Genomic DNA, 12,818 nt, shown 5'->3' with positions numbered 1-12,818 from the left:
TTTTGTCAACCTTGGGTTCTCTGCCTTCGGGTTCATCCCGCCTTGCTGTTGACTGATTTAATGGCTTCTCTGCTCATTCAGAGGCTGAGTGACATACAGGAAAATGAAGAAGGGGCTACAGAATATGGGGGGGGTGGGGCAAGGTAGCAGACGGCTATTGCTCTACAAGTGGCCCATGTGACATTACTGGAGTTTCTGAGCATCTCGGCACCCACTTTGTGTCATCATGTACCTGGGACCATTTATTCCAGGGAAGCCCATGTAATAAGCCCTCCGTCTCCACTCTCCTGGCAGGCTGACCTCCACTCTTGAGCTCACGGCCCAAGGTCTTCCAGGAACAGGGCAGGTCTGCTCCTCGGCTGACTTATCTTCTAGTGACTCCTCAGGAAGGAATGTCCGCTGAGATGGCGATTCCGATTTCTGTTGAGAAAGCTTATCCTTAGTTGCTGAGAAATGAAAAAGAAAATATTCTCTGTTTTGGTTGGAGCCTCACAAAACCCAACTTGTGCGTTCTCATGCTCCCTGGGCAGTGGCAATTAACTCACAAGCACTATTTAGGGAGCGGAGCCGATTCCTGCCGGCCTCCTGACTAGCGCTGGTGTGGAGATAAATATACAAACAAGGGGGGAGCACGCTGATGAGGCTGACATTTGGACGAAACAAAACCTGCAGCTCCGCCAGAGAAAAACACAGCAGTCATACAGGAAAAGAGCCCTTCTCGAGACTTGTTTCAGAATTTAGATCTCACTGTTGGATTGAGCTTGGAAGCTCCAAGTCTATCCTATATGAGGGTGGGAAAAAGCATGGCAACCCACTCAGTATTCTTGCCTGGAGAACCCCACAGACAGAGGAGCCTGGCAGGCTACACTCCATGGGGTCACAAAGAGTGGGACACAACTGAGTGAATTAACACACACAGGCCATGCTGTCCCCATCTGGATGGTCAGAGGCCAGGAGACCGCGCCCCTGGGGTCCCCTGAGCACAGTGGCTATTGCAGATAGAACAGGTGACGTCTGGATGAAGTGTGGGCCTTAGAGCAGCTGGGTCAGCATCACCAGGTGGCTTGTTCATGACGCAGAATCTAAACCGCTGAGCGAGAAGCTGCTGTTGCTCACGGTCTCCAGGTAGACTGTACGCACAGCTCTAGGTCGCTGGAGAGGAACCGTGAGAGAAAGCATCTCCCACTCGAGCTTGCCGACACGCACAGCCAGAGCTGGCTGGAGGGGAGGGTCATTGCAGGCACGGGGAGGGGGTTCCCTTCTGTGTGGTCACACCTCACATGACCCTTTCGTCTCATCGTCTCGCTTTCAGCCACATCAGCAGCGACAGCTTCCTGTGCGACTGCCAGCTCAAGTGGCTGCCCCCCTGGCTGCTGGGCAGGACGCTGCAGGGCTTCGTGACGGCCACCTGTGCCCACCCAGAGGCGCTGAAGGGCCAGAGCATCTTCTCCGTGCCGCCAGAGAATTTTGTGTGTGGTAAGACAGTCTTTGTAATTTGGTGTTTTTTCTTTTTCACCAAGGGCATGGAGGCCGGGTGAAACTTCATTACGGGAGGGGCTGCTGTGATGAGAGTCAGCCCGGCCCGCGGTGACCTGTCAGCTGCTGGATACAGTTCATTTCCCACCGAAACCACACGTCATATTTACGGGGCCATTGCCTCATTATGTGGTTGTCGGAGTGCATGCATTTAATCAGGGGTGAGCAGGAGCTGGTTCAGTTACATGCCGAATAATCAGTTACAGGAAGGTGGCTGTGTTGTTTCAGGACGGCGCTGGTGCCCAGGCTTAGCTGCGAATTTACTCGGCGTCCGAGGCTGGGGTTTTCCTGTGTGTTTCTTTCCAACCCCAAGAATGAAAGGTTAAATACAGGAAGAACGAGTCTCAGGAGAACAGTTGCTGCAGTAAAAATAATTCCTTCGTGTTGACTTGCACTCTTGCTGCGTCTCCAAAGCACTGGAATTGCACTTGTAGCTTTTTTTCCTTCTGATTATTGGCATGTTGGTCCTGCCATCTTTTTGACGAGGGTCGGTCGGGACCCAGGTTTGGTTGCAGAGAGCACAGGAAATGGTGAGCAGCTGGACAGACACACGCGCTCACACAGGCACCATGCAGGGATGACGCAGCCTCATGGTCGGGAAGACGAAGTCACAGCAAGAGGTGAACTTCGAGTTGTTGCTGGTTTCTGCTCTAGGAGCGGAACTGCCGGGCAGGCGTGCATCCTGCTGCCTCTTGTCCCCCTGGTCTGCCCGGAGCCTTGGGGGTGATGTTCCCGGGAAGGAGCTCCCAAAGGTAGGGTCTGGGGACCCCTGTGGTGCACTTCTCTTACTTTTTGGGCACAGCAGTAAGCAGTGCGCCAGGGGATGTCAAGATAGGGGTGCCCACTTTCCACCCACCCGCCATCACCTCCACCACTTCTGACAAGCAGGCTTGCCTCCCTTCCTCCCGACCCAGTCCAGCGGTGTAGTAGCAGCCCCCAAACCAGCCGTCCTTACTCTGGGTGCTTCTCACGGGAACTGTGTGCTTGGCTCCCATCCTCTAGGATGGAAGAGCCACGACCTCCATTGTTCTCAGGTTCCTGGTCCCTGACCATTCCGCTGCTGTAGAGCTCCCTGCCCCCTTCCTCCTCCGTCCTGCTACGGGGCATCCTCTCTCCCAGTGACTACGAGCCGAGGCAGGACGAGGGACATGCTGTGGCATACCTGGCCCTGGCAGGTAGGTCCTGGGCGGCAGCACTCAGGACCCATTTCCCAGAGCCACCATCACGTTTTCGCTCAGGCTCCCACTCAGACAATCATCAAGTACTAGTGGGAATGATGGAAACACTTGGCAGAAGATCAAACTTTCAAGCTCTGTGGGAATCTCCCACTCCTTTTTAATAAAATGGAAATGTAATCACTTCACACCCACTAGGAGCTAGAATCCAAGCCAGACACCAACGAGGGTCGGTGAGAATGGGGAGAACCCTGAAGCCACCTACATGTCGGGTGGGAATGCAGTATGCTGAGGCTGTTTTGAAAAACAGCTTGTCAGCGTCTCAAACAGTTGAACACAGATACTATATGAACCACCAGTTCCACTCCTAGGAATGTTCCAAAGAGAAACAAAATATATGCCCACAGCAGAGCTTGTACATGAATGTTCATAGCACTATTACTGATACTAGCCAAAAAGTGGAAACCCACATGGCTGTCAGTTGATGATGGATAAATAAAATGTGGTGTAAGCATACAATTAGGATTATTATTAGGTCATGAAAAGCAATCTGAGTGAAACAAGTCAGTCACAAAAGACGGTATGTGATTCCATTCATGTGAAACATCCAGACTAGGAAAACCTCTAGAGGTAGAAAGTAGATCAGTTAGTTTCCTAGGGCTGGGAAGGGGTGGAGGGAGAAGGGATGACAGCTAAAAGATGCAGAATTTCTTTCTGAGCTAATGAAAATGTTCTTAAAATGGACTGTGATGCGGGTGGCACATACCTGTGAACATACTGAAAACCGTCAATTGCCCACTTTAAACAGGTGGATGGTATTGTAAGAAAGTTGTATTTCATTAAAGCTGTTTTTTAAAAGAGAAGTATAATTTACATATAAAATTTACTCCTCTAAATAACGTGCAAGTCAATGGTGTTTAGAATATGAAATAGTCATGTAACCCTCACTACTAATTTCACATTTTCATCACCCATAAAAGAAACCCCAAACACGTTAACAACCACTCCCGTGTATCAGGTCTCTAGGATTTACCTATTCTGGATGTTTTGTGTAACTGGAATCCTATATATAGTCTTTTGTGACTAGCCTTTTTCACTTAATTCCCCCCTCCCCAACCATGTATCGGTCCTTCATTATTTTTTAAGTGGCTGAACAAATATTCCAGTGCATGGCTATCATTTAGCCATTCATCAGGTTGTTTTCTACTTTTTGTTTACTATAAATAATGCTGCTGTGAAAATTCATGTACACGTTTTTATGTAAAATCTCTTGGGTTTCTACCAGGAATGGAACTGCTGGGTCATATGGTAATTGTATGCTGAACTTTTTGAGGAGCTGCCAAACTGTTTCCCAAAGTGGCTGTACCACTTCACATGCCCCCAAGCAATGCATGAGGAGTCTCGTTTCCCTATCTTTTCAACACTTGTTCAGTCACTAAGTTGTGTCCGAGTCTTTGTGACCCCATGGACGGCAGCACACCAGGCTCCCCTGTCCAACACTTGTTCTTGCCTTTGCAGTGTTACCTCGATGAGTAGCTGTGCAGTGGGATCTCACTGTCGCCTTGCTTCACACTCCCCTGATGAGTTTGGGCTCGTTTTCTATGCATGTATCGGACCTGTATGTGTGTCTGCTTTGGAAAACTGGCTACTCACAGCTTCTGCCCGTGTTTTAATTGCTCATTTGTCTTTCCAGTTTTGCGTTATAAGCGTTCGTTATGTGTTATGGATACTAAATCCTCAGCAGGATTAAGATAGGCCAGTATTTTCTACCATTCTGTGGGTTAGTTAGGTTTTTCAGTTTTGATTGTCTAATTTTTTCTTTTGTATTTTGATGTCATTATCTAAGAAGCTATTACCACAGACAAGGTCACAAAGATTTACGCCTATGTTTTCCTTCAAGAGTTTCACAATTTTATTAGCTTGTCCATAGTCCTCCAGTTTTGGTCTTGTTGAAGATTCTTTTCACTATTACGGCTCCCTCCGATGTCCCCATAATCTTGTCAATTTATGCAATAGAGACAGCTGGGATTTTGAAACAGGGATTGCATTGAGCCTCTGGATTAATTTTGGGAATACTGCCATCTTAAGTCTTTGCGGTCTATGAACATGGTGTGTGTTGGGGATGTGCCATCGCTTCCTATTTGATCTTCGATGCGGGTCACAGGGAAGAAATCTGCACTCTCTCAGGTCTTTCCTGGGCACATGCCTAGTCCTGCACATGCGGGTGGCCTTCTAGGTCCTCAGATTACTGGACCTCTTCAGAGCCCACTGGTGACATTTCACTCACCCGATTTCCTTTGCGGTCTCCTGGCCACCCTCTTAATGGTTCCAGCGATCCTCCTGCCTCAGCACTGACTGCTGGTTACTTGTACCACATGCCCCAGGCCGGGGCTCCCCTTGCTGAGCAGACTGTATCAGGCCAAGTAAATGCAGCTTCTGTGGGTGTGCCCAACCCGTCCTGTTTGCCTCACTAGTTACTAGGCTTGTGGGGTTTTAATGCTTGCATAGAGCTGGGGAGAGAGGAATGGGGGACCTCAGGTAAGTTATGCCAGAATGGTCACTTTTCTTCAAGTGTTTCCTTGAATCAACACTCCTTGGGTTGTTACAGACTAGTTATTTCCTGAGATTCCAAAAAAGCTGATGGTGATCATTTTTGCTAACATTCTCACTTCTTTAATAGAGGTGTACAGTTTCACGAGCCATTACTCTGATGTTCTGGTGGTGGCGGTTTAGTAGCTAAGACATGTACAACTCTTGCGACCCCATGGACTGTAGCCCGCCAGGCTCCTTTCTCCATGGGATTCTCCAGGCAAGAATACTGGAGTGGGCAGCCATCCCCTTTTCCAGGGGATCTTCCCGACCCAGGGATCAAAACCCAGGTCTCCGGCATTGCAGGCAGATTCTTTACCAACTGAGCTACGAGGGAAGTAAGTGATGTTCTGGAGTACTTCATACTCTACTCCCTTTGGAGTAAAGTTTGAGGGGTGGGGGCGCTCTGCATTCACAGTGGTTGGTGATGCTCTGTGAGTTTTCTCTGAGTACAGCTGTAGCCTCAGGGAAGTTGAGGGCTGTTTGATAACTGAGCACCGGTGGATATGCCTGTACTCGAGGGGCGTGATCATGGAGGGATCACTGTTCATGGAGCTGGATATGGTCAGATAACCACAGTGCACATCCCGGACGGTATCTGGTAGAGCTGAGGGTTCTCAGGGACCCGCTGAGGTCTGAGTTTCTCGTTCGCGAGAACTGCAGCTGGTCCCCATGTCCTGAAGGGTCCTAGTGCCTTACAGCTGGCTCTTCTCACCCCAGATGACTTGCCAAAGCCCCAGATCATCACCCAGCCAGAGACCATCACAGCCGTGGTGGGCAAGGACGTCCGCTTCACCTGCTCGGCTGCCAGCAGCAGCAGCTCCCCAATGACGTTCGCCTGGAAGAAGGACAACGAGGCGCTGGCCAACGCCGACATGGAGAACTTCGCCCACGTGCGCGCTCAGGACGGGGAGGTGATGGAGTATACCACCGTCCTGCACCTGCGCCGCGTCACCTTCGCGCACGAGGGCCGCTACCAGTGCGTCATCACCAACCACTTCGGCTCCTCCTACTCGCACAAGGCCAAGCTCACCGTGCACGGTAAGTGTGCCCTCTTTGCACAGGGGGTCGGGTTCCTGCAGAGCCACACTCGGGACTGCTCTGTCATCCATCTGGAAATGATTGAGATGGGAGATGTCATTCTGTCACACACTGTGGCCTGGCTTGGGCTCAGGAGTAGCAGATTGTAGGGTTTATTCTCAGTGGATTCTTTATGGGTGATTTTTTTTTTAATGCAGTTATTATGTAAAGTAGGCTTCCCTTGTGGTTCAGCTGGTAAAGAATCCGCCTACAATGCGCAAGACCTGGGTTCAATCCCTGGGCCAGGAAGATCCCCTGGAGAAGGGAAAGGCTATCCACTCCAGTATTCCGGCCTGGAGAATTCCATGGACTGATAGTCCACAGGGTCACAAAGAGTCAGACACGGCTGAGCCACTTTCACTTCACTTTCATTAAAATACATTGCAGGTAGGGCCAAACCTTGTGTTTTCTCCGCCCCCGCCTCGCCCCTCACTTACTATCCTCCTCAGCCCAGGACGCCTGGCAGCCAGATTCCAAGTGCACCCCAATGCTGGGGAAGCTGCTGCCCTCCAAGGAGACGGCCCAGCATTGGGGCCGGCGGCCAGCCCGGGTGGGGCCGGGCCAGTGACCCGGGAGCAGAACGGTCTTGGAGGTGTCTGACAAGGATTTTTATTCGGCAGCCAGCTCGAGAGCCTGTCAAAATGGCCCTCTTCGGGGCTGCTGTTTCTTGTAGTGAGCTTGAGCAGTTAATAGCACCCTGCCCTGTAACATAGCAAGATTCTCTTGATTTATTAAATCTATAGTTGAATGGTTCCAGCACCAAGGTTCCTAAATGGGTTTTCTTCAAGACAGACAGAAGAGCCATCCTATTGCCTTCTCCAGGCTGAAAGCATGTCACGTTCCCTGCCACAGCACCTGGCAGGAGCAGATGTCCTTGTTTTTCAGGCTACCTCAGGGTGACTGAAGCAGGCAGGCAGGCATCAGGCCCTGGCACTTATGGGGTATCCCTCTACAGACTGATCACCACAGGACAGACAGTAGGACATGTTTCAGGGGCGCCTTCCATTGAAGGGGTCCAAGCCACCCTTGTGTGCACGATGAGAGGGAGTGATAACTGCTGCCCCTGCAGCGGGAGCGGTCAGCGGCGCTCAGAAAGCCCTGTTCCTGGTTCCGGGGGAGCGGTCCTAGGCGGACACTGCCCGAAGGGCGGTGAGTGGCGAGCTGACACCCGGGAGTGGGGGTGTCACTCCTGGCCTCTGCACCCAGCCTTCTACAGCCTTGACTCTGTCTGCTCTGCAGTGTTCCCTTCGTTCACCAAAATGCCCCACGACATCGCCATCCGGACCGGCACCACGGCCCGCCTTGAATGTGCCGCCACCGGCCATCCCAGCCCCCAGATCGCCTGGCAGAAGGACGGGGGCACGGACTTCCCCGCCGCCCGGGAGCGCCGCATGCACGTCATGCCCGACGACGACGTGTTCTTCATCACAGACGTGAAGACCGACGACGCAGGGCTCTACAGCTGCACCGCCCAGAACTCGGCCGGCTCCGTCTCGGCCAACGCCACGCTGACTGTCCTGGGTGCGCACGCTGAGAGAGTGTGTGTGTGTGAGGGAGAGATTTTCTTACACATCACTGGGACCTAGAGGCACGGTTCTGACTGTCCTGTGAAGCCTGGGGTAGGGGAGTGCAAGCGGCGGTTTTTACTTTAAGCAAAATAAGTGGGTCCCTCTCTTTAAAAAAAAGAAGCTATCAAATTAGAGTCTCCATAGGACTTAGGTGTATAAGACACTCTGAAGAACTGCCCTCCTCGGGCGGGCAGGGTGGGTCAGGAGGGACAGATATGGGCCTGGCCCCGGGCGGTGTGAGAACCATGGGGGTTCTGTGGCTTGAGGTCAGTTCATCCCCAGACAGCATGGCTTAGTCCCTCTGGTAGAAAACCTAGCCACTCAGATAAAAGCTCCCAGATGGATGCTTGCTGCATGCTGCGTTGGACTGTCCTTGTTCCAGGAGACAGACCTGGAACAGCAGAGGCCCACAGAGACACAGTGACACCCCCACTTTCTTGCAGAGACCCCATCCCTGGCGGTGCCGCTGGAGGACCGCGTGGTGTCCGTGGGAGAAACGGTGGCCCTGCAGTGCAAGGCAGCCGGCAGCCCTCCGCCCCGCATCACCTGGCTCAAGGGGGACCGGCCCCTGAGCCTCACCGAACGCCACCACTTCACCCCCGGCAACCAGCTGCTGGTCGTTCAGAACGTGGTGGTGGAGGACGCGGGCCGCTACACCTGTGAGATGTCCAACACCCTGGGCACGGAGCGCGCACACAGCCAGCTGAGCGTCCTGCCCACCCCAGGCTGCAGGAAGGACGGCACCACCGTGGGCATCTTCACCATTGCCGTGGTGTGCAGCATCGTGCTCACCTCCCTCGTCTGGGTGTGCATCATCTACCAGACCAGGAAGAAGAGCGAGGAGTACAGCGTCACGAACACCGGTGAGCTGCTGCGGCCGAGGGGGCTCGCGGGGCGGGGAGCAGCCAGGATGTTTGGGAAGGAGGCCAGAGGCTTTCTCGAGACTCTCAGTGTACTCAGAAGTCTAGAACCTTGGGGAATGACACCATTTGATCTTTCTCAATGACACTCTTTGATCTTTCGAGAATAGCACATCTCAAAGGGAATACTCTCAATGCAAGTCCATTACGAACTGTGCAGTCTTCTGAGCCATCGGGCTTTGCTGCTGTGTCATGGGTTGTTGCTGAAGGGATTTCATCAGGCTGTTTTTCTCTTGGGCAGTGGTGAGAAGGGAGACAGACATCTCTCCCAATACCTGGGTAAAGTCAGGCGAAGCAGGTACTAGGAGGCTTCTCCAGTGCACGGATGCCACACGGTGTCTCTGCACAGCTTTACAGAGGCTGCCCGGTGCCCGCGTCTGCTTGTGTTGTCACCACAAAGGATCAGGACCCCTCGTGTTTGACCACCTTGTCTCCTTGCAGATGAAACCATCGTGCCCCCAGATGTTCCGAGCTACCTCTCTTCTCAGGGGACGCTTTCGGACCGACAGGAGACTATGGTCAGGACGGAAGGTAGCCACCAGGCCAACGGGCATCTGGAGAGCAACGGTAGGGCCTCGGCCCAGGCGCATCCTCTTAAGCATGGGGACCTGGCAGCTTGGGTGACTCAAGTCTGCTGGTGGGTCTTTTGGGACTTAACCTGTGCAAGTTCCACAGGGTCTCTGGTGGGTTCACCATAATCCGGATAAGGTAGGACTTAAGAGCAGCAAAGGACGAGACAGCTCAGAAACACACACACCCCCCACCACCCCCATTCCTGGAGTAGGGAGACTGCCCAGGTCTGCTCTTCCAGTCTCTCAAAGTAGGAAGTGCCCACAGGAATGGGGGAAGTCTGAGCAGTGGTTTGGAGTGAGTTTATCCAAACCCAGAACTGCTCAGGCTGTGGGTGCTGCAAGGCCTGCCTGGTGTGAAGGCAGTGTTAGAAAAGGGTCCTCGCTGGACCTCTGGGTTATCAGCCCAGGAACAAACCCCTGGAAGGAACCTCTTGAATAGCATCCCTGTGCTGGTCGCCTTGCCCATTCTTTTCAGACAGCATCGTCTGAAGCGCTAAGCCTCACCTCAGAGGAAGGGCGTCTAACCGGATGGGAGTCTGTTGCAGGTGTTTGTCCAAGAGACGCAGGCCTCTTTCCCGAGGTGGAAGCTCACGGTGTTATGTGCAGGCAGCCCAAGTTCTGTGTCGGGTTCACCAAGGAGCCCTGGAAAGTGGTGGAGAAAGCTGATGGCCCACCCGGTCCCCAGAAGACAATGGGTATGAGACGCTTTCCTCAGGAAAAAGTATTTAGCTCTTGAGATCAAAATTTGAGTTGACCTACTCGCTACATGAAAGTTGTGGGGGGAGACACATGATTGATGTCAAACCATCTCAGAACTGGGCATTCACTCTATAAACAGGAAGTGTGGCCTGGTTCTTTTTAAATTCCAGAATAGGATGTCTCAAGTAATACTACGGTGTGTTAAGCATGCATTTAGATTTTTAAGTGACAGATAAAGAGGTACCTTTTCACCAGAGCCGCTGACACGAGATGTCTAATTGTTCAGGAGACTTCTGACACTGCACAACGCCTCATGCACGCTGGATTTTCCCCCTGAGATCAGAGTGTATCAGTTCACTGTAATCTGAAGCATTTCAATGTGGAAGACCTCTGTTCTTCACGAATAGCTTGGTGTTGGCCACAGTCCTTTTTCAGTGAACGGACTTGGGAGGGGAGGTGTTTACGGAGGTGATGAGAGCAGGGCTCGGGCCTTACAGAGTAGTCCAGTTGATGGTTCTCCGGCTCATCCACAGAGCGTGGCGGCCCAATGGGGTGCAGTGACTGCAGTGCTGACTCGCACGGGTACTCCACGGAGCCAGCCTGCCAGCTTCAGCCTGGAGACAGCCGACAGCCAGGAACCCCGAGCAGCCAGGAGCCCAGCCCGAGTGAGCACCCGCACTCTCCACTGCATCCAAGCAGGGGGCCCCTCTACCCCAGTAACCACGACAGAATGTGGGCCGCCTTGAAGCCCGTGGTGCCTCTCGATGGGAAAGGTAACGGGGCTCTGTCTTCCGAGGGTCACCATTCGATGGGGGTGTGCGGCCGGGCTGACGTGGCCTCTCCTTTCTCTCCTCCTAGGGGCATCCTCTTGGACTCTAGCACGGCTGTGTGAGCCGGACTCCTTAGACCTCCAGCCTTCATCTGTGTTAACTCCAGGCAAGCCTGAGCTCACGGACGCCACCTCGGGCTCCCCTGACGTGCCCAGTGAAGGCCAGCACTTGCTTCTTTCCAACGGACACCTCCCCCAAGCCTGTGACTCCGGTTCCGAGTCCACCCCCCTGACAGGACAGTCCCCCGGGAGACGGAGCACACCACTGCTGTTTGCACCGAAAAGCTAGGCTTTGTCTACCTCGGCTCTCATGGCGACTGCAGGAAAGAGAGGTGGGTGAGGCCGCCTGGCTTTGGGCATCACTGATTTGTACATAGTTCTCACCTCCACGTGGAGCGGCAAGAGTCTGAAAGGACTTGCAGTGGAAGCACAGAAATGCAAGAGGCTGGCGTGTACAAAAGGTAGAGACGTATTTGGTACCCTTGTACATAAGAGTTCTCAGAGATGCCATATATATTATATATATCTTTTACAGAGGCTATTTTAATCTTTAGTGCATGGTTAACAGAAACAAAAATCGTACAATATTGACAATATTATTTTTCATACTGGTTGCTGTTTAATTTTGGAGGTGGGGATAGTTCTGGTGCCTTAATGCATGGATGGAGTTCCTTGAAGCTACAAACCACATTTGTTCACAGGAGGTTTTGGTAGATGGGTGGAAAGGAGGCACTCTGGCTTGGTACAGACCCTGGGATGCTTTACCACCAGAGGCTGTGTTTGCAGTGGAAGCAACTTCCTGTCCTGGTTGCTTGTGTGTGGACAGTGTTGCGGGGACCTCCCCATAGAGCCTGGAGGGGCAGACATCACATTCCTTCATGGTGAAGGCGTTCTCATCGGTTTAAGTTCTTTCTCTAACAGGTGGAATATAGGTTGTTAATCCACCACAAGCAATCGGTTCCATCAATTAGGATGCCTTTCTTCCTTCTGTGAGAAAGGCAAATGTGGTCTTTTCAGAATCGTTCAGTGGTCATTTGAGGCTTTTTAATAAGATAGAGGCTGCTGGTGTTGGTACCTGTGGATTTTTCAATAGTGATGTTGTTATAGTTCTGCCGATATAATTAATATTACATTGGCCTTAGGGGAGAAAAAAAACCCGAGTCCTCATTTTCAGGGCTCATGTCTCTACTGAGGATCCAGAGCAGGCCTGGCCATGTCCTTCCCTCGCCCAGATGGCCAGGGGGTTGGACTCTCAGAGATCAGCCCCTCGTCCTGGGTTTTGGGTATTTTTGCACTTTTTTTGAGACCTGTTGCTAACCATCTTGTGAGTGCCAATGTGTATTTCAGGAAAAATTACATTGAAACAAGGTCCTTAAAAATCTCAGAAAGCCAAGTTCCTTCAGCCAAAAAGCTGAAGGGGGACGTATTGATGGAATGGTTACTTAGCTATGTTAAATTTCACTGTCAGGTGTCACCACTGTTTCAAAAGGTAAGCACATCTAGAATTCTGTTCTCAACAGTTAACTGATTGTTACTTCCACAAAATATGTGAATTTGCTGCTTCTGAGAGGCAATGTGAAAGAGGAAGTATTACTTTTATGTACAAAGTTATTTATTTATAGAAATTTTGGTACAATGTACATTGAAAAACATGTAAAATATTGAAGTGTCTAACAAATGGCATTGAAGTGTCTTTAATAAAGGTTCATTTATAACATGTTAAGTGTGTGGTGGGTTGTTTTTATACCTACATTAACCAGCCGTGCTTCATCCTGTTTAATTCCAGAGACTGCCTTTGTAAGGGAGTCATCCTGCCTTAATTACCCTTTTACTTCTTGAAAAGGAAAAAA

General features: G+C 51.6%; 1 protein-coding gene across 1 annotated transcript in view; it reads left to right on the top strand.

The window, feature by feature from the left end:
- The window catches only part of LRIG1 (leucine rich repeats and immunoglobulin like domains 1), a 115,443-nt gene extending 102,758 nt beyond the window's left edge, over positions 1-12,685 (top strand). Inside the window, exons 12-19 of the mRNA XM_055414279.2 lie at positions 1,313-1,476; positions 6,021-6,341; positions 7,620-7,901; positions 8,392-8,811; positions 9,310-9,435; positions 9,986-10,135; positions 10,673-10,912; positions 10,998-12,685. Of these exons, the coding sequence (XP_055270254.2) occupies positions 1,313-1,476; positions 6,021-6,341; positions 7,620-7,901; positions 8,392-8,811; positions 9,310-9,435; positions 9,986-10,135; positions 10,673-10,912; positions 10,998-11,257 (1,963 nt within the window). The 3' untranslated portion in view covers positions 11,258-12,685. The remainder of the gene's footprint in view (positions 1-1,312; positions 1,477-6,020; positions 6,342-7,619; positions 7,902-8,391; positions 8,812-9,309; positions 9,436-9,985; positions 10,136-10,672; positions 10,913-10,997) is intronic.
- Positions 12,686-12,818: the final 133 nt, after the last annotated feature.

Source organism: Moschus berezovskii, chromosome 24 (assembly GCF_049115385.1).
Source record: "Moschus berezovskii isolate FMDL1 chromosome 24, NW_MosBer_1.0, whole genome shotgun sequence".
In the NCBI taxonomy this organism is placed as follows: domain Eukaryota; kingdom Metazoa; phylum Chordata; class Mammalia; order Artiodactyla; family Moschidae; genus Moschus; species Moschus berezovskii.
This window is presented reverse-complemented; position numbering and strand designations above follow the sequence as displayed.